Genomic DNA, 21,661 nt, shown 5'->3' on the forward strand with positions numbered 1-21,661 from the left:
TGGGCCAGCCACACGGAGAAACAAAAAGCAATGTTTAAAGTGTTCCATGTAACGGATTTTTTCCCAAGATGGACAAAGCTGGTTTTTACTCTCCAGAGTGTTGTTGCACGGAGTAGGGCGGGCTTGGGGGTTAAGCGCATGCGAGAGCTCTGTGCGCTTTACAGGACCTCTGGAAGCAACTACTCCTGATTAACCTCGGTGAAGTTAAGGAAAGCTTCGTGCCTGAAGATGTGAATGAAGAACAAGATTACTATCTTCTGCCAGCAGGTCAGATGAAAATATTTCTTTTTATATTTGGCTTTTCTTGATTTTTTTTTTCGTTATTTGAAATCTTTGCTCTTTTATTTTTCAGCTCCCAGATCCTCTCCCTCTCTTTAGCTTTCACTGTGTTTGATATCAAGAGTATGAAATGTGAATTCCACGGTCCAAGAGGGGAAGAGTCACCTTTCGCAAACTTCGTTGTTCTCTTCTTTGGAAGGGAAATTAGTGTTCTAGGATATTGAGTCCCTTCGTTAATGCAACTTGAAAGCCTGTTAAGCATTGGCAAAAAAAAAAAAAAAAGTGTGAGAGGTGTTTTCTAAGTCATCTGTTGGAATGAGAGGGCTCAGGGCTGTATTCACAGAGCTGCTGGCAGTGCAAATAGCTTTGAAATATCGTTGGTTCTTCATTCTCAATTGTCAAAGCTCTTTGTTGCCTTTGTGAATAGCAGTCCATTAAGAAGAGGTTCGTCCCTGTGAGAGCAGACTGCTGTCCTGGGACAGGACCAAATGGAAGTGTCTTTGTAGGAGAATGGGTCTTAAAACATGTGTTTTCTTTCTTGTAATTTAGGGATCATAGACGATATTTCTATGTAAACGAACAGTCGGGCGAGTCTCAATGGGAGTTTCCAGATGGTGAGGAGGAGGAGGAAGAAAGCCAAGCACAAGAAAGTAGAGACGAGACTCTTCCTAAACAGACTTCGAAAGACAAAACTGGCACTGAATCAAATTCTGCAGAATCGTCTGAGAATTCCACAGGTGGGACAATTTACCCTATACTAATTTGGAGAGAAATAACTTTTGCGGAAAAAATGACTTGTTAGTTGATACCATAAAAGAAGGAAATAAATCAAAAGTTTCTGTTAAAAAATAGTGGCTTGACATAAAATTGCGAGTTAATACTGAAGAAAACTAAGGCAGTGACTACTTGGAAATCAGCATACTACTAATATCAGACTTTGTTAAAATGTGAAATGATGAGCCAAAATATTTTGATTTTAAGAATGTCCCAGGGGCACCTGGGTGGCTCAGTCATTAAACATCTGCCTTCGGCTCAGGTCATGATCCCCAGGTCCTGGGATCGAGCCCTGCATCAGGCTCCCTGCTCAGCAGGAAGCCTGCTTCTCCCTTTCCCACTTCCCCTGCTTGTGTTCCCTCTCTCAGTGTCAAATAAATAAATAACAATATTTTTTTTAAAAAAAGTGTCCCATAGGTGCTCCCATCTACTTTTTAGATGGGATGCTTCCTGATTCGTGCATCATTTAATAAAGTGAATTAGATCTTAACAACAACAACAAAAAAATTGTGCCATGTCCACTCTGTCATGCTGCAGACAAAGCTGTGTATCCAGTAACAAGAATGCAAATTAATGTTAAGGAACTAGTAGTTGAAATGTCAATATCTGTGTGGAGGTGATAATGGGGGTTTTGTTCTGTCGTTCTACAGAAAGCTTCATCTGTTGATACTGTAGCCTCATTTTTCCACTCCAGACGTCTTACAGGAGACGTATGGTTGCTAAAATGTTCTGACAAAATGGTATGAAACTCTGATCATTGTTTCAGATAAGAGAAATAATTGATGGGGTGCAAATTGCCAACAGTATTCTAGTATAAAACAATCAGGATGGCTCTGAACCCATTTAAAGTTTTCATAGAGGTCTTAAGTTTGTTGTATACATTTTAAAAATGTATATTTAAAAATAGCTCCTTAGTTCTCTGAGAATCTTAAGAGCTCTAAAGAGAAGGGGCTTGATTTCTGCATTATGGAAGAAGATGCATTTTTTTTTCTTTCCCTCTGAATCCACTGTTCTTGGAATAACGAAAATAAGTGAATAGTGAAGCATCGTCATTACTATGATTAGCAACCATTTTGATCTAAAAAAACTGGTAGCTGTTTGTTAAAATAATAACAAATAAAGCAGGAGTCAGTGGTTTGGCTTTTAAAAGAATAAACCTTTTGTAGATAAAGACATGGAATTTGTTGGTAACTTAGGGAGTGAAGAGCTGAATTTTTTTGTCCTCTGCTTATCAAAAATGATACTTCATATTTCTTTATTTATTTAAGATTTTATTTACTTGTTTATTTGATAGAGAGAGCAAGAGAGAGAACACACGCAGGAGAAGTGGGAGAGGAGAAGCAGGCTTCTTGCCAAGCAAGGAACCTGATGGGGGCTCGATCTCAGTACCCTGAGATCATGACTAGAGCTGAAGGTAGATGCTTAATGACTGAGCCACCCAGGCACCCCTTTACTTATTTATTTTTTAAAAAGATTTTATTTCTTTGAGAGAGAGATAGCGAGAGAGGGAATACAAGCAGGAGGAGTAGGAGAGGGAGAAACAGACTTCCTGTGGAGCCCGGAGCCCCATGTGGGGCTCGATCCCAGGACGCTGGGATCATGACCCAAGCCAAAGGCAGATGCTTAGTGACTGAGCCACCCAGGCGCCCTGATACTTTTGTATTTATTTGGCTCTCTGATCCCAAACAGAAAGTTCTGATAATGTACCAAATGAAAGTGGTTGTGTTACCAAATGATTTTGTTCATTTCTTAAATAGCCTAGGGATAATTATCAGATCACTGAATAAAAAGCTGCATTTGCCTGCAGTGCTTATTTTGCACATAATAAAGGGTATTTTGATTTTACTTCGTATTTTGGAAATATATTTTCTCAAGTTATAGAATATTTTACTAACATTTTCTTTTGAGATTTTCTTTTGATTTTTTTTTTCGCCTCATTCTTTCAGTAGTAAAGATAGCTTTGGTCTCATAAGTTGGTTTTATCACTTGTTTGCTTTTTAGTAGTTAGTGAACTGAAGAGGCTTGATGTAGTTCTGGGAAGGAGACTACTCCTGAGCACTGTCTGCTGTCCCTTGTATGTTGCAGAGCTGAATATTCCAAGATTACTAATTCTTTAAGTGTTCTCTGAACACCTTAGACTTAAAAGTTATTTTTTCCTTTTGTTGATGACAAACACAGTTGGGTACCATGTGGTAAAGGGAAGACTTGGAGACATTCCTGTCTGATTAAAACAAAACTAATTATGCTATAGGAAAAAGCCACTGATAATCCTGTTTATATTCTTAAGCCTCTTTAATGAGAGCCACTAAAACTTTGATAAACTTGATATAAATAAAACCCAAATCTTACACTAAGGTCTTTGGGATTTGAGAGTATTTCTGAATACTATTTTAAGCATATAAAGAAGGTTTGTTTAATATATTCTGTTTGTCATTGTCATCTCAGCAGTGGTTTAAAACCATCTTTTAAGAGAAGAAAAATTGCTACATTGTGCGGAGCAAGGAAGTTTGCAAGTTCTGTTCATTTTTTAATCCTTGTTCATTGTTCAAATTTAACATCTTGTCTCTAAAGACAGGTGATATCTAAAATGTTTGTCATTTATGTTAAATTTAGCTGCTTTTCAAAAGTCCATGGATCTGTTTTTTTGTATAATAAGTTCTTGCTTTAAATTGTTAAACTGTCCTCTTGGTTCAAAATACTAAGCAAAAGTTTTCTCTTAGGAGCAATACAGGAAAACAGTAGAGGAAGCCTGCTTCAAATAAAAACAAAGATGCATAGAAAAAAGTTCTTGAAGAGCTCAAAATTTGTGTCTCCACACTATTTTAAGCCTGTAGTTTTCAAATTTATTAGTGTATAGTAAAAGCTGTGTTTACCTTTATCTCTCCTTGAACTTTAGACTTAAATGTTACCTTAAATGGCAAAATATACCAACTGGGTTATATTTAGAAAAAAAGAGAAGCAATATGCAATAGAACATCCCTGGATACTCAGATGGATATTTCTTAAGTTTTTTGTGTCTTAAGCTAAAGGAGATAATTATCAGTATTAAGACACAGGTTTTGTGTTTTAACAACTTAGTATGGGATTCAGATATTAACCAGAAATGCTTCTTGTTTGCCGCTAAATTTATCAAGTCTAGTTTATCGTATATTTACACAAAGTTTAACTAATTCTGGTTAGCTTTGCTGGAGGTTGTAAACCACATTATTAAACTTGAACCTGTATTTCCTTGAGTTGCTTTGTATAGCAGCACATTATCATCATAAGCATATCTGTATTATGCTTTTAGATGAGAGTGTAAAATTTGACTTGCTAATTTATCTACCAGATGTTGTTGAAAGTTTAGAAGTTTGCTAAGTTATTAATTCTCAGTATTTATTTTCTTGGGTTCTGATGTGATCTTGATACTCTGTTATTACGTTATATAGTAGACTGCTTGGTCATACCTGGACTTTATTCATCTAAAAGTTAGTGTGTAAATTCATACTAGATATGACCAAATATAAAAGTCAGATGAGGCAATTGAAGTCTTTTAGCTGGAAAACTGCATTCTTGTTTTCTGGTGACTGTTTTTTCAGCACTCTTTTCCTTTAATCAACTTCTCAAAATAATTAGTGAATTTTGTGAATCATCCTCTTAAAGTCTTTTACAAAAACATTATATATCTGCTCCATAAAAACTAAAGCTATCCTAAAAGCCAAATGGTTTATGGTGGCTTTGGTGTTACCTTGTTGAGAACCAGTGTGGTGTATTTTGGGGCAACCAAGGTAAAGGGTTGTATTCTTGTGAGAGACTTTGGTAATAGCACCCTTACTTAATCCACCACTTTTGATCATGAAATTTAACAGGTGATTACATTTGGATCTCTACTCTGTGAGAAGTGAGATTTATCTAGCTGTGATTTCTAAAGCTCTTAGATCTCTGTCATTTCTCCAGGACTTCTTGGTAAAATAGCACTAGACTAGGAGTCAGACCTGGCCACTGAGAGCTGTATGATCTTAGGCAAGTCATTTTCCTCCTGGGTTTCATTACCTTTGAAATGAGAGAGTTGAACTAGATGATTTCTCATGTCTCTTCTACTCCTAAATTCTATGATTTTTAGGGAGAAAATTCCCTTCAGCATTCCCGGGATATATATCTTATAGTCCCATATATTGTGAAACTTCCCTATTGACGATAAAGAGGGATGGGGAAGGCTACAAGTAAGTATATCCTCCTATTTTCTTTAACCCTTAAAGCTTTTCCCAGGAGGGAAAGGAAAAGAATTAACTGGCTTTTGCAGAATTTGAGAACGGATTCTGCAGCTTTTTACTTATAATGTTTCTTTTTAACTCAGACTCCAGCATCAATTTCACATCCTCTGGGTCTTCAGACACCTCTTTCATGTGTGCCTTCGTTATCATGTACCTTGAAGATTAGTTGTTCTAAATTTCCCTTTTTTCATTACAACAAAATTACCCTTCTTGATTTGTGTTGCTGTGATTCAGCAAATGTAACTCATAAAAAGGTGCAAAGGAATGATAAAGTTGACAAGAAAGAGCACCTTGCAAATGGATTTTTAAAACCTCGTAACTCAAATTAATTAAAATAAGTAGAATTCAGAACAGGTGTTTTGAATGAGTGCTTCTCTGGGTCATCCCCAATCAGTCATCTCTAGCTCACTAAAAAATAAAATAACATGGAATCAGTATTGCAAATGCACATTATTCATTCCCCTCTTCGTTTTTGAAGTAAAAAAGACCCAGAGTGTTGCATTCTGGTTGTGTATGTTGAAACTGTGAATGTTTGAAATAAGAAACATCAGGTTCAGATGTCCAGATTTCTCATTGAGTTGATGCGGTGTGCTTCATTTATTCATCCATAAATCTGGACCCAAAGAACAAAACTAGTTTATAATATAGCTGGGGCAAGTACTAACTGTGAGGTTCATAAATTCATCTTTCCATGGTAGTCATTTTTGAACTGAATTGCTTAATATTTCAGTGACCTCAGTGTAGAGTAGATGCCTGGGGGTCTGATTTTGTCTCACTAGTCACTTGAACGTTGGTGCGAATGTAAGCCACAGAGTTTTTGTCTTGCCTTTGCCCTGACTCCTGTTTGTTTTTGTAGGTTCTCTTTGTAAAGAGTCCTTTTCTGGCCAAGTTTCTTCTTCATCACTCATGCCACTTACTCCATTCTGGACCCTTCTTCAGTCAAATGTGCCTGTGCTTCAACCTCCATTACCTTTGGAAATGCCACCACCTCCACCTCCGCCCCCAGAATCCCCTCCTCCCCCTCCCCCTCCCCCTCCTCCTGTAGAAGATGGTGAGATCCAGGAGGTAGAGATGGAGGATGAGGGAAGTGAGGAGCCTCCTGCCCCAGGAACAGAGGAGGATACTCCATTGAAACCTTCGACACAAACCACAGTTGTAACTAGCCAGGTGAGAAATACTGTTTGGCATTCTGAAGAGTTTCTGGGGACTGGGGCGTGATTTGACACCATGTTTTGTTTTAGAAGAGGATGTTTAATCAGGACTTTCAGCTACTAACTAGATTCTCTTTGTTTCAGAGTTCAGTTGACTCTACAGTCTCTAGTTCGCCTTCCACTAAAGCAGTAAAAAGAAAAGCTACAGAAATTAGTACTGCAGTAGTTCAGAGATCAGCTACCATCGGTAGTTCTCCGGTACTCTACAGCCAGTCAGCTATAGCTGCAGGTAAACCTTGTGATTAAAATGTTTTCCTCAATGTATTATATCTTTGTTTTCAGGATTAGATGTCAGGTAAAGGCTTTTCACTTCATTATTTTGTTTATATAGATGCCACACCCAGTGTGGAACCCAGTGGGGGCTTCAACTCAACAACTTTGAGATCAAGAGTCCAACACTTAACCACTGAGCTACCCAGGCACCCCAGAGTCTTCATTTTAAAAACTCTTTCTAGGGGTACCTGGGTGGGTTGGTCGTTAAGCGGCTGCCTTCAGCTCAGGTAATGATCCCGGTGTCCTGGGATCAACCCCCGCATCGGGCTCCTTGCTCAGTGGAGGCCTGCTTTTCCCTCTCTCACTCCCCCTGCTTGTGTTCTCTCTCTCACTGAGTCTCTGTCAAATAAATAAAATCTTTAAAACAAAAAAACAAAACAAAAATCTCTTTTTATAGGTTTCTTCTAGTTACTGAAAACTATTGTGTATCCTTCCAGATTGTTTTCTGTGCACTGATAGGACTTCAGTAATTTTGATGTTTAAGTACCTTACTGTGGGGGTGCCTGGCTGGTTTATTTGGCAGAGCATGCAACTCTTGAACTCAGGATCATGAGTCATTCTATCTGTTTATCTATCTATTCATTTATTTTTAAGATTTCATTTATTTGTCAGAGCACAAGCAGGGGGGACAGCAGGCAGAGAGAGAAGCAGGCTCCCAGCTAGGCAAGGAGCCCATTGTGGGACTCAGTCCCAGGACCCTGGGATCATGACCTCACCCAAAGGCCAACGCTTAACTGCCTGAGCTGCCCAGGCGCTCCTGTGACTATATATTTTTTTTTTAAGATTTATTTAGTTGAGAGTTGGGGAGGAGGAGAGTGAAAGAAATCCTCAGGCAGACTCCCTGCTGAGCGTGGAGCCCAGCGCAGGCCTTGATATCACCATCCAGAGATTATGACCTGACTCAGACATTTAACCAACTGAGTCACCCAGGTGCTCTATGGCTATATTTTTTGAGGAAAAGGTGTACTGACATTTCATAGGTGATCTAATCCCCAGTTCTCTTTTCTGTCTTTTCCTTGTTTTTGCTTGTCACAGTACCCTTCTTACAGTCTTGTTTTATGTTTTCTGTGTTAGGTCACCAGGCAGCAGGGATTGGACACCAGTCTGCAGGGATTGGACACCAGGCAATATCAGTTAGCCATCCAGCAACAGGAATGGGTCATCAAGCCAGAGGAATGAGCCTGCAGTCAAATTACCTAGGACTGGCATCAGCTCCTGCAATTATGAGCTACACGGAGTGTTCTGTCCCCATGGCAGTGACTGCTCCCACACTGCAGCCAGTCCAAGCCCGAGGTGCTGTGCCTACCACGGCCATTATTGAACCACCACCACCTCCTCCTCCTCCTCCTCCTCCACCACCACCACCAGCTCCCAAAGTGCCACCACCTGAGAAGACCAAAAAAGGAAAGAAAGATAAGGTAGAGTAAATCTAAGTTTCTATTTTAAAAAAATTTTAGGGTACCTGGGTAGCTCAGTTGGTTGGGTGAGTGCCTTTTGCTTGGGTCATGATCCTGGAGTCCTAGGATCAAGTCCCGCCTCAGGCTCCCTGCTCAGCAGGGTGTCTGCTTCTTTCTCCAACCCTCTCCCCTCTCATGCTGTCTGTCTGTCTCTCAAATAAATTTTTAAAAAACTTTTTTTTTTAGAGCACCTAGGTGGCTTAGTCAGTTAAACATCTGCCTTCCAGTCATGACGCTCAACTGACTTGAGCCACCCAGGTGGCCCACGATTTTATTTTATTACACCCATTCTGGCAGTATAGGACTTTTAATTGTAGAGTTTCATTTATATCAGTAAATTACAAATTTATTATCAGTAGTTACTAAAAGGGGAGGACCTACCACTACCATTTTGTTACTTGTTTTCTATATATATCCTATAAAGCTTTTTATTCTCATTTCTTCTCTTATTGCTGCCTTTTGTGTTTAGTTGACTTTTTTTACAGTGACACATTTTGATTCCCTTGTCATTTCTTTCTGCATATATTCTATGTTTATTTCTTTGTGGTTATTGTGGGTATTATATATAATGTGCTAAAGTTACAATAATCTATTTTAAACTGATACACTCCACTGCAGACAAAAAACTATATAGCTGCACCCCACTCCATTATTGGTGTTATAAATTACGTCTTTATATATTGTACCCATTAATGTAGTTTTAAAATTATTTTTATGCTTTGCCTTTTAAATTTTTAGAAGAGTAAGAAGTAGAGTTACAAACCAAAATCATAATCATACTGGTTTTTATATTTGTTCATGTATTTACCTTTACCAGGGAATTTTATATTTTTGTATGACAAGTTACTTTCTGGCATCTTTTCATTTCAACTTGAAGGACTCCACTCCCTTGAGCAATTTTTACAAGGCAAGTCAAGCAGTAAGGAACTCCCTCAGCTTTTGTTAATTTTGGGAACATCTTAATTTTTTCCTTATTTTTGAAGGAAAATGTTGCCTGGTATAGAATTCTGAATTGGCTTCTTCTTTTTTTTTTTTTTTTTTTTTTTAATTTCACCACTTTAAATATATCTTCCTACTGTCTTTTGGCCTATGTCATTTCTGCCAGAAATCCTCTGATAATCTTACCGAGGATCCCTTGTATATGACAAGTCACTTTTTTTTTTTCGCCCTGCTTTTAGATTCCCTTTGGCTTTTGACAAGTTATGTTACAGTGTGGTCTTTTGGGGTTTATACTACATGTAGTTTGTTAGGCCTCTTGGGTATGTATATCCATGTCTTCCTTAAATTTGGGAAGGTTTTGCCTATTTTTTTTCTTTCACTTTTGTTTTTGTAATTAAAAAAAAATTTTTAAAGATTTTATTTATTTGACAGAGAGAGCATGTGCACACAGCCGGGGGAACAGCAGGGTGGGAAAGGGAAAAGCACGCTCACCAGAGCAGGGAGCCTGATGTAGGGCTCAGTTCTCAGACCCTGGGATCATGACCTGAGCCAAAAAGAGAAGCTTAATGACAGAGCTTGACTGAGCCGTCCAGGTGTGCCTCCTTACTACTTTTTTTAGAAGTAGTCTCCACACCCAGTATTGGGCTTGAGCTCATGACCCTGAGAACAAGACCTGAGTTGATATCAAGAGTCAGATGCTTAAGTGATTGAGCCATCCAGGCACCCTGTGACTTTTTTTTTTTTTTTTTTAAGATTTTGTTTATTTATTTGTAAGAGAGACAGAGTACAGGCAGGCAGAGTGGCAGGCAGAGGGAGAAGCAGGCTCCCAGCAGAACAAGGAGCCTGATGTGGGATTTGATCCCAGGACGCTGGGATCATGACCTGAGCCGAAGGCAGAGGCTTAACCAACTGAGCCACCCAGGTGTCCCACCCTGTGGCTATTTTTTTTTTTTTTTAAGATTTTATTTATTTATTTGACATACAAGGGATCACAAGTAGGCAGAGAGGCAGGCAGAAAGAGGGAGGGGGAAGCAGGCTCCCTGCGAGCAGAGAGCCCCATACAGGGCTGGATCCCAGGACCCTGAGATCATGACCTAAGCGGAAGGTAGAGGCCCAATCCACTGAGCCACCCAGGTGCCCTCCTGTGGCTATTTTTAAATGAGTTTTTCCCTTTTCTTTCCCTCCTCCTGGGACTTCCATAATGCATATGTTGGTCCACTTAAGGGTGTATTATAAGTCACTTAGGCCCTGTTCACTTTGCTTCATTCTTTTTCCTTTTTGCTCCGCAGACTCAGTAATTTAAAATGACCTACCATGAATTTTACTGATCCTTTCTTCTGCCTATCAGAGTCTGCTGTTGAGCTAATAAATTTTTCAGTTCACATTTTTGAGCTTCAGAATTTTTATCTGCTTTCGATTTTTTTTTTTTTATATCTATCTCTTTGTTGATAATCTCATCTTGTTCATGTATAACTTTCCTGGTTTCCTTTACTCCTTTGCTGGTGTTTTCCTTTAGCTTTTGGGGCACATTTAAAACTTTTCTTTTTCTTAACTTTATACTCTTTTTTTTTTTTTTTTAAAGATTTTTATTTATTTATTTGACAGAGAGAGACACAACCAGAAAGGGAACACAAGCAGGTGGAGTGGGAGAGGGAGAAGCAGGCTTCCTCCTGAGCGGGGATCCCAATACCGGGCTCAGTCCCAGAACCCTGGGATCACGACCTGAGCTGAAGGCAGACACTTAACAACTGAGTCACCCAGGCACCCCGAGCACGTTTAAGACAACTGTTTTGACGTCTTTGTCTAGTATGTCTTCAGCATGTCTTTATGGTTGGTTTCTAGAAATTTTCTTTTCCTTTGAATGGGTGGGTTTCCCAGTTTCCCAGCTTTGTGATTTTTTTTCCTGTATTGAAAATTAGGCATTTGAGAAAACAACTCTCTCTCCCAGTCTTTGTAGCCTTGCTATATTTATGGAAAGAACTTCATTAATGAGCCCTGTATGAAGGCTCAAGATCTTTGGGGGCCTTTTCTGGGCATTTGTATTCCCTGGATTTATGCTTTCCTTTTTTTCTCATTCCCCTGTATACATTTAATTTTAATTTTCCGAAGAGTCTCACACCTGCTTTTAGGAGCCTTACATGCTGTATAGTATTCTTCTGCCCCTAATCTCTTGCTTCCAGGTGTCCACATGACTGCAATTTCCACATGATTTTCGCATGCCACAGTACCTGCCACTGCCTTTCATGGCTTCCAACCTGAAATCCAGCAAAACATACTGCCATTCCTACTTGAGCTCTCAGTTAGGCAGTTACAGAAACCAGTCCTTCAGGCAGTCACAGCCAGGATAGAATATTTCGCTCTTTTCCTTCCCTCCTGAAGGAGGGAACTGAGAATTGGCTGTGTGCACCACCCTCTCCCAGCCATGTGGGAGAGGGTGGTGCACACAGGCAAGCAGACATGCCACAGAATTTCCTATTGTTTTGAGGGCTATTTCTACTACTTTTTTTCACCAAGATTTTGTGTGTACATAATCTCTACACCCAGTGTGGGGCTCAGACTTAAAGCTCTGAGATTAGAAGTCATATGCGCTATCGACTGAGCCAGCCAGGCACCCGAAGTGTGGCTTCTGATTGAGTGTTCTCTTGGTTGCTGTAGATCTTTAGTTCATTTCCAGAGTTCCTATAAAGCCATTTTAGTCAGTTTTTGTTTACAGTAATGTTTCTGTGAGGAAACAGGGTTTGGAGACCTCATTCTGATGTCATGTCACACTCACGGCCACTTTTGAATGTCCTGGTTACCTAAAAAAACTTTCTTTTTTTTTTTTTTCCCCAAAATTTTATTCATTTGACTGAGAGACCATGAGAGAGAGGGAATACAAGTAGAGGGACTGGAAGAGGGAGAAGCCGGCCTACTGCTGAGCTGGGAGCCTGACACAGGGCTGATCCCAGGACCCTGGGATCATGACCTGAGCCAAAGGCAGACGCTTAACAACTGAGCCATCCAGGCGCCCTGCAAAAAAAAAAACAAAAACAACAACTTTCTCATCAGCTTTTGTCCTCTGTGTTAGCACTTTCTCTTCTACCTCAACTGTAATCTTTTGCCCTGAGGATTAACAGGGCAAATTCATTTGCCTTACGATGGTTCAAAGTATCTTCTTGAATGGGTTATGCATTCACACAAAATAGACAATGTTTCCAGATTAAACCATTTGTCCAATTTGGTAACATGTTTTCAGATAGAAATTATCTGGAAATGAAGTGAATATTAGAGCCGTCAATAATAACAAGACAGTGTGTAAAGTAGACCAATGTCAAGCTCTACACCAAAGTATACACAGCTCTCTTGAGTCAAAATACTGTTTACCACCTCCATGCCTTTACTTTGTCCACCAGTCCCAATGCTGTTTGCTCTTTACACAATTAAATATTAGAACAGCCAGTTCTTGGGAATCATTTATCTTTTGAAGCCTTCCTTGACACCCTTTTTCTGACCCACCAGACATAATTGTTTCTGCCTCTTTTACTGCAGTAAGTAATTTTTTAGCCAGTCATGCTTCTATGGTCTTGAAAAATCCAGAATTTTAACTTGGTAATGTATTATTTTTACATACTTAATATTGAAACAAATGATGGCCTCTTTGTTGTATATAGGCCATTTTAAAAGAATATAAAATGGAGGCACCTGAGTGGCCCAGTCACTTGTGTCTGATTCTTTGTTTCAGCGCAGGTAATGATCTCAGTGTCATGAAATTGAGCTCCATGTGGGGCTTCGTGCTTAGCGCAGCGTCTGCGTGGAATTCTCTCTCCTCTTCCTCTGCCCCTCTCCTTTATGTGTTGCACGCATGTGCTCTCTCTCCCTAAAATAAGTAAATAAAATCTTCAAAAAAAAAAAAAATAGGGGCGCCTGGGTGGCTCCATTGGTTAAGCAAACAGCTTTTGATCTCAACTCGGGTCTTGATCTCAGGGTTATGAATTCAAGCCCCAGATTGGGCTCCCTGCTGGGCATGGAGTCTACTTTTAAAAAAAAAAGTATATATATATATATATACACACACACACACACATATACATATATATAATATACTTAGTGCCTCATGTTCGGGAATATTTGAAATACATGTTTTCAATCTTTTTTTTCCTTAAGACTTTATTTGAGAGAGAGAGCGCGCGCGCACATGCGCGCGCAAGTTTGGGGGAGGAGCAGAGGCAGAGGGAGAAGCAGACTCCCAGCTGAGCAGGGAGTCTGTCCCAGGACCCGGAGATCACAACCTGAGCTGAAGACAGAGCTTTAACCAACTGAGCCACCCAGGAGCCTCAATTTTCAGTCTTTTTGCTAAAGAGTTTTGTGTGTAGCTTACTAGAAAATAAGTCCTAACCATTCAGTCTTTATTCATCTGACTTCAGTGTTCCCCTGTGAAAATGTGCTTAAACAGCCAGTGCAACTCTATATCCATGGTTTTGATTATGATTGGCAATAAACTTCTTTTTTTTTTTTTTTTTTTTTTTAAAGATTTTATTTATTTATTTATTTGACAGAGAGAGAGAGATCACGAGTAGACAGAGGCAGTCAGAGAGAGAGGAAGGGAAGCAGGCCCCCTGCTGAGCAGAGAGCCCGATGCGGGGCTCGATCCCAGGACCCTGAGATCATGACCCGAGCCAAAGGCAGCGGCTTAACCCACTGAGCCACCCAGGTGCCCCTGATTGGCAATAAACTTCTAAAACATAACTAATTTTCCCATGACTGATAGAAATCACGTGATAAAAAAATTTTTTTCACAAAGCCCAATAGAAGTCAAAATGAAACAAGAGTAACTCTACCCAGACCTTTGTTCTTTTTTTTTTTTTTAAGATTTTATTTATTTATTTGACAGAGATCACAAGTAGGCAGAGAAGCAGGCTCCCTGCTGAGCAGAGACTCTGATGCGGGGCTCGATTCCAGGACCCCTGGATCATGACCTGAGCTGAAGGCAGAGGCTTTAGTCCACTGAGCCATCCAGGCGCCCCAAGAGCTTTGTTCTTTAATCATGGTTCCCAATGTTCAGTGAAAGATTATACCTCAATGAGCCCTCTGTGTTCATGTGACCATTATTAGTTCATGTTACTTTTGACTCAGTTGGTTGCCTACTAAGCCAGAGTGGGCTGTTCTAGAGCTTGCAGGAAGGGGGTGTATACAGTGTGAGAGCCTGTATCACAGGTGAAAGGACAGACTGGAACATGGGAACGTGTGTGGGAACTAAAGGTGTCAGCACAACAGATGGACACTCATTTCCCCCAGAAAGTTAAGAACTCTGAGTTACAGTCAAAATAGGGTATCAAGTTACCAGGGAGCTACATAACAGAAGGAATAAAAATATGAAACTTATTTTCTCAGATTTTTGAAGACTTAAGAAATGTCTCACAAGTGCAGGCTGGAAAAACAGGTTGGGCCCCCACATCCAGTCCAGAATGAGCACAGCAGCAGGTACTCATACCTACCACCTGTGTGCCTGCTGGTCGTGCTTATGGTGTGGTACCTGGTCAGGTCTTCAGACACAGCTCTGCTGCTCTTCAAAATACAGAGATAAAATATTTTTTTTCTAAGAGTTTATTTATTTATTTGACAGACGGAGATCACAAGTAGGCAGAGAGGCAGGCGGGTGGGGGGGGGAGCAGGCTCCCGCTGAGCAGAGAGCCCGATGCGGGGCTCGATCCCAGGACCCTGGGATCATGACCCGAGCGGAAGGCAGAGGCTTTAACCCACTGAGCCACCCAGGCGCCCCGAGATAAAGTATTTTTAATGCATATGATTTGTCAGACATTCTCCTTAGAAGCTTGGGATTCAGTAGAGTCAAACAAACAAATCCTGTTTTTATGGAGATTCCCTGCTGGAGGGCTGGAGAAGAGGGGGGATGGGGAGATAAATAGGCAAGTATGTGCATATTTGGTGCTTAAAATGCAGTGAGAAAAAAATAAGCAGTGTTAAGAGGACAAAAAGTGGTCTTTCGGAGGTGGTGGTGTCTCTGATAGGGTGGTCAGGGAAGGCCTCTTTGCTAGCGTGCCATTGATCAGAGGCCTGAAGGTGATAATAGAGCAAAACATGTTGGACATCTGCAGTTACAATTTTGTAAGTATCACCAGGATTTTTTTTTTTACTATGAAAGTACATAGTGCTTTTTATTTTAGATGATTTAGAAAATGAAGATGAGCCAAAAGAAGAAAAATAAGAACTCCTCTTAGAACTGATCTTATTAATATTTTGATGTATCTCCTTGCTTTTTTAGTATTTGTTGCCATTGACTATGTTGCTCTTTGCAGGAAAGCTGGCCATTTATTTCTCAGCTGTTTTTCACTTATGTAAACAGGACATCTGTTTAAAATTTGCCAAAGGAAACACTGTAATTCTGAGTTGAGATAAAAGGCAACAGTTTTGAATTCCATAAAATAATGAGGCTAAAGGAAAATTTTCTGACCGAATTTAATAAAAACACACTTAAAGTTTTTAGATTTTTTTTTAATAGTTTTTAGATTTTCAGCCAAGCATTAGGTTTATAGTTGGTAGAGATTTTTGGCAAGAACTTAAAATGGATTTATTTTGTTTCTGTCCTTTTGATTTTAAAGTCCCTTTATTCCTTAGATCTAAGAAGAGATCTTGATCTTACATGGGTCTCATTTCCATATTTTATGTATTATTTTCTTTTTGACCTTTAACCTTTGCTCTAGGCAAAGAAGAGTAAAACCAAAATGCCCTCTCTGGTAAAGAAGTGGCAGAGTATCCAACGTGAGTTAGATGAAGAGGAGAACTCTAGTTCTAGTGAAGAGGACCGGGAATCAACTGCACAGAAGCGAATCGAAGAGTGGAAACAGCAGCAGCTGGTCAGGTAAAAAGAAACCACAGATGAGAGTGGGTTGTGGTGGTGGCTTTAGAGCAGTCGTCATATTCTTTGAATCACAGTCCTTAATTTTTGATATTTTTTTTTTCAAACTTACCTAAAGGTTCGTCATTCACAGTAATGTTTATTTCACCGTAAAAATTAATATTTACCCTTTTTCAAAGTTAGAAATACCAAAGTTTTAACACTTTATCCTACTGATTGTTCCTCTTAAGCAAAGGAGAATCTTTTAACTCTGAACATACCAGGAGAAACAGATATCCCTTTTACCAGGTAGACCCAATAGACCCTTTTATAACTTTTTAAAAAACTATTTTATAATAATTTACAGAAATTAAAAGGATGAGGGCTGGCTCAGTTGGTGGAGAATGGGACTCTTGATCTGGGGGTTGGGATTTTGAGTTCAAGCCCCATGTTGGGTCACAGAGCTTACTTTAAAAAAAGACTTAAAAAGGGAAGGGGAGAAAACGTCATTAGAGATTTGGTAAGAATTGAAACATAGCTAACCCAGGTATTTTTTTTTTATTTTTCTGGTTCTGAGGGTAGATAGAGTAAATAAACTGAGCAACATTCTTTGAATGCAACTAATCGTTCAGTTGTCATACATAACCTGGAATATACTCATAAGTAGTCCTACCGTATTTCACGTTCATCTCAGGTTCTAGCTTATTACTTCTGGTTCTCCCACTTGCAACATCAATGAAAACATTTGGGAGAGGATCACCATCTTTTGTTTCATAATTCAAAGCATTTTTTTTTTAAATTTTATTTATTTGACAGAGATCAGAAGTAGATGGAGAGGTAGGCAGAGAGAGAGAGGGGAGGAAGCAGGCTCCCCGCTGAGCAGAGAGGCCCATGTGGGGCTCAATCCCAGGACCCTGGGAACAGACCTGAGCTGAAGGCAGAGGCCTTAACCCACTGAGCCACCCAGGCGCCCCCATAATTCAAAACATTTTTATTTTTAGATACGTAACTACCAATTAAAATGGTCATTGTAAGGAATTTTTTTTGTTTCTAAAATGTCTATTTATCCAATTATTACATACCTCCTTTTAGCACTTGTCTCCTTAGGAACCCTATGAAATAAATCATAGCATACGGCATAATAAAACCTGAAAGATTCTTGTTACATGTAATTTTAGGGAAATGAGATAGTCCTGGTTGTTCTTTTTTAGATTTTATTTATTTATTAGAGAGCAAGGGGAGTGGCAGGGAGAGGGAGAAGCAGTCTCTTGCTGAGCAAGGAGCCCGATGCGGGGCTCAGTCCCTGGACCCTGAGATCATGATTTGGGCTAAAGGCAGCTACTTGAATGACTGAGCCACCCAGGCCCCCTGATATTGTTCCTTTTTGTTTTTATATTTATTTATTTTATTGTTGTTGTTCCTTTTTAGTGAGAATATTATATTTCCTTTTTGTTCTTAGAAATACACTGTTCAGGGGCACCTGGGTGGCTCAGTGGGTTAGGGCCTCTGCCTTCAGCTCAGGTCATGATCCCAGGGTCCTGGGATCAAGCCCCGCATCGGGCTCTCTGCTCAGCGGGGAGCCTGCTTCCTCCTCTCTCTCTGCCTGCCTCTCTGCCTACTTGTGACCTCTGTCAAATAAATAAATAAAATTTAAAAAAAAAAAAAAAGAAAAAGAAAAAAAGGAAATACACTGTTCACTCATCAATCTCAAATTTGAGAAAACTCTTCTAGGATATGGTTCTCTTAATACCCATTGTCTGAAATTTTACTTACCCGATAAGTTTTACCATCATAATTAGAATGTCCAATGCCACTGTCTGTTTGTTTGCATTTATCTTCTGGTTTGTCTAATAATTGTGGGGTGGGGGCACCTGGCTAGCTCGGTTGCTAGATCTTGGGATTGTGAGTTCAAGCCCCATGTTAGGCATAGAGCTTACTTAAAAAATACTAATAATATGGGTGCCTGGGTGACTCAGTGGGTTGCTCCTCTCTCTACCTTCAGCTCAGGTCATGATCTCAGGGTCCTGGGATTGAGCCCCACATCAGGCTCTCTACTTGGTGGGGAGTCTGCTTCCCTCTTTCTCTCTGCCTGCCTCTCTGCCTACTTGTGATTTCTCTCTCAAATAAATAAATAAATAAAATCTTAAAAAAAAATAATAATAATATTGGAGTGGAAGGAGACCGTGAAGATGTTGTCTCCAGACTTTACTTCCTTGAAAGGTTGTATACTCTTTGGGGCAACACAGTAAGAAAACTAAGGGGTGCACTTAGTGACAGTTTACTGCACTTTTGCCTCATTCTTGTAGATGATTCCATTATTTGGTTTTCTTACTATTTTTTTGTCTTTTTTGGTATTGCTGGAAACTGAGTAATGATTAATTCCTATAATGATGAAATAGCAAACTTTGGAGATGATCGGTGGGGAATCACAGAGATTCTGTATTTAGATTATTTTAGATTGAAAAGGGTCCCATGCATCCATTCTGGTTATTGTAAGAATAGAATCTGAGCTCAGGCTGTTTTGAAAATATTTGAATAAGCCATGAGGTATCATTGCTTAAAAATAAAACTGTTCAAAAGAGAACTTCAGGGGCACCTGGGTGGCTCAGTGGGTTAAACCTCTGCCTTTGCCTCAGGTCATGATCTCAGGGTCTTGGGATCAAGCCATACATCAGGCTCTCTGCTCAGCAGCAAGCCTGCTCACCCCGCAGCCCCCGCCTGCCTCTCTGCCTGCCTGTGATCTCTCTCTCTGTCAAATAAATAAAATTTTAAAAAAAGAGAGAGAACTTAAAAAACCAAAGGTTTCTGACGATGAGTTGAAGGTTAAGGTACGTCTTTCCTAAAGAATTGAACCTCTTCGGGGCCAAGATAAACTTTCACAAGAATGGTTGTCTTCCTTCAGTGTGCCTTTAATGGTTACAGGAGATAGATAAAAGTAAATATGCACTTACGTGTTCATGAAACTGTAGAGAGAGTGTGTGTGTCTTTGATGCATCAGAATTAAGAAATTTGATGAAGAGTATATTGGTACCTAGTTGAGAAACTTGAAGCACATTCATAAACAAAGATCAGAGTTTCAGTGTCACATAATGGTTTTTGTAAATAGTTTCCTCCTTTTTCTTGCCAGTGAAGTAATCTGTATGTTGTTTTCACAGTGGCATGGCAGAGAGGAATGCTAATTTTGAAGCGCTTCCTGAGGATTGGCGAGCAAGACTGAAGAGGAGGAAAATGGCTCCAAACACATAGTTTTGTGGGGGGAGTGGGTTTTTTTTTTTATTACTGATCTTTTTTTCTTCGTGTTCAGTTCAGAGTCTTCATCAGTTTTACTGTTGTCAATAAACTATAAATGTTAAGAGGGAGAGCATATGAATTTCCTGGGCAAAAGCATACACATACAGAGTTTTCACATTTATGAAATGTAATGTTTTGCTGAAGGGTGACGTTGACCGAATGCTTTGACATGGCTGCCTTTATTCTCACACTGGCAAGCTCACTGTATCAGGTACATTAACCTCATTGATCTGGAACATGTGATTCAGGAGTATGATACCTCAGCAGAGCACTCACTGACAAAAAGTGAAGGATTTTCTGTCTCATAGAGTCTCATTTAGTTCCTAGTGCGGCTCTCTCTCATTAACTTCTACTCCAGAACAAGTGCAATTAAGAAGGCAGCTCTGTATTCTGTTTTGCTTAACTGGGATTATCCGAATCTCTGACCTCTTCTAGCCTGCCACCCCTGAAGTGCTGAGGTATATCGAGGTGTTTCCCTAGTGCTGACAGACCGCCACACTCTCTAGAGATCTCTTTTTCAAAAATTCTAGAACTGGTAGCTCAGTCATTTCACATACCAGTGGCGTTATTCAGATTTCAATACAGGCAGCAGCAGGTGTTCATATCTTTAATTTTGAGGATTTCCTCCTCATATGTGTGGCAGTAAATGTAACAAGAGCCACTTTATGTATTAATGTGTCTCCATTGTCTCACCTTGTTCCAAAATTCACCTCCCTTTTATGTGAATGTACTCTCCATAAAATTCCAGTATTTAAAAAGCAGTTTACTGTTCTGTACTTTCTATTGTATCACAATCAGGTAAAAGTCACTTTAAACTGAAGAAACGGCAAATTGTGTTTTAAAGCTGTTTGTATTTCTCCAGTTTCTGGCCTTGTAAATTTGTATATATGCTCTAATAAAGCTTTTTTTATACTTCTGATTGGTTATCCTTTTGCTGTTCTAAGGCTATTATTTCATGATTGTGTAATCAAGACTTGTTTTAAGTCCAATCTTAATTGTTTTTTCTTCCAAATACAGCAGAAGGCATGTGTGAACACTGAAGAACAGCTCTCGGGGAAAAGAAGAGCCGCAGGATCTTGAGTCAGTGGGGGTGAGAGTGGCGGTGGGGACAGGGTGAGAAAACAGGGTTTTGGCACCAGAAGGTGCTAAGACTTGTAATTTGGAGCTCGTACTCTATAATATTAGCTAATGTTTGACCTAAAATCCTGGAAATGATGTTATGTGGTTTTGAAGATGGACTTTTTCCCTGATAATAAAGGTAATCTCTACTTTGGTTATGTTCATATAAAGCTAACCAAAGACAACAATTGGGGCGCCTGGGTGGCTCAGTGGGTTAGGCCACTGCCTTCAGCTCGGATCATGATCTCAGGGTCCTGGGATCGAGCCCCGCGTCGGGCTCTCTGCTCAGCGAGGAGCCTGCTTCCTCCCTTCTCTCTCTGCCTGCCTCTATGCCTACTTGTGATCTGTCTGTCAAATAAATAAAATCTTTAAAAAAATAAAAATAAAAGAAATCCAAAGACAACAATTAATAGCTTGGATTTTATTCCAGTCTATTTATATGCATGTAATTGAGAAGTTTTACCTACTCCGTGTCATGTATACCGGTGAGTTGGATTTCTTTTACCATTATGCAGGTGTTGGGGTGACATTTTGTATACAAACTTGTAAGTTGCGTAGAGCAAATTTGTAGAAATAAAGGCTACCAACTAGCAATTAAAGCTTTTGCTTTAACTGTCTAGCAGTTTTCTAGACTTGTAGGAATTGCTGCAGAGCACCAGTACCTTTGTCACTATCTTCTTTTTTTTTTATTAAAGAACAGAATGACGGAAAGAACTTGAGTAGGGGAGAGGCAGTGGGAGAGGGAGAATCTGGCTCCTGGCTGAGCAGGGATCCCAATGTGGGGCTCCATCCCAGGACCCTGGGATCATGACTGAACCACCCAGGTGCCCCCATTTGTTACTATCTTAACAGAATGAAGCACTTTGAAGTCTGACAATTTGATGGTCAAAATGTGTATTTTTCAAATCTGTGGGGTGGTGAGATACAAGTTAAAGGAGAGGAGAAACCGCTCCCTTTGAACAACACCTGACAGTTAACCTAAGGCTAAGGAATAGCAAAGAAGTTTGGAGGGTTTTTTTAAGATTTATTATTTTTTAAAAGATTTTATTTATTGGGGCGCCTGGGTTGCTCAGTGGGTTAAGGCCTCTGCCTTCGGCTCAGGTCATGATCCCAGGGTCCTGGGATCGAGCCCCACATCGGGTTCTCTGCTCGGCGGGAAGCCCACTTCCTCTCTCTCTGCCTGCCTCTCTGCCTACTTGTAATCTCTGTCTGTCAAATAAATAAATAAGATCT

The 21,661-nt window shown here is 39.9% G+C and overlaps 1 protein-coding gene across 4 annotated transcripts in view; it reads left to right on the forward strand.

The window, feature by feature from the left end:
* The window catches only part of FNBP4 (formin binding protein 4), a 38,999-nt gene extending 18,771 nt beyond the window's left edge, over window positions 1-20,228 (forward strand). For 2 of the 4 annotated variants that reach the window (XM_080817427.1, XM_080817426.1), the window contains exons 12-17: window positions 829-1,016; window positions 6,163-6,473; window positions 6,602-6,746; window positions 7,865-8,208; window positions 15,885-16,042; window positions 19,174-20,228. In XM_080817427.1, the coding sequence (XP_080673553.1) occupies window positions 829-1,016; window positions 6,163-6,473; window positions 6,602-6,746; window positions 7,865-8,208; window positions 15,885-16,042; window positions 19,174-19,264 (1,237 nt within the window). In that variant the 3' untranslated portion in view covers window positions 19,265-20,228. Of the gene's footprint in view, window positions 1-164; window positions 1,017-6,162; window positions 6,474-6,601; window positions 6,747-7,864; window positions 8,209-15,884; window positions 16,043-19,173 lie in introns of all 4 variants that reach the window. The other 2 variants (XR_013967591.1, XR_013967590.1) reach the window with 2 other exon arrangements.
* Window positions 20,229-21,661: the final 1,433 nt, after the last annotated feature.

Source organism: Martes martes (assembly GCF_963455335.1).
Source record: "Martes martes genome assembly, chromosome: 10".
Taxonomy (NCBI): Eukaryota; Metazoa; Chordata; class Mammalia; order Carnivora; family Mustelidae; genus Martes; species Martes martes.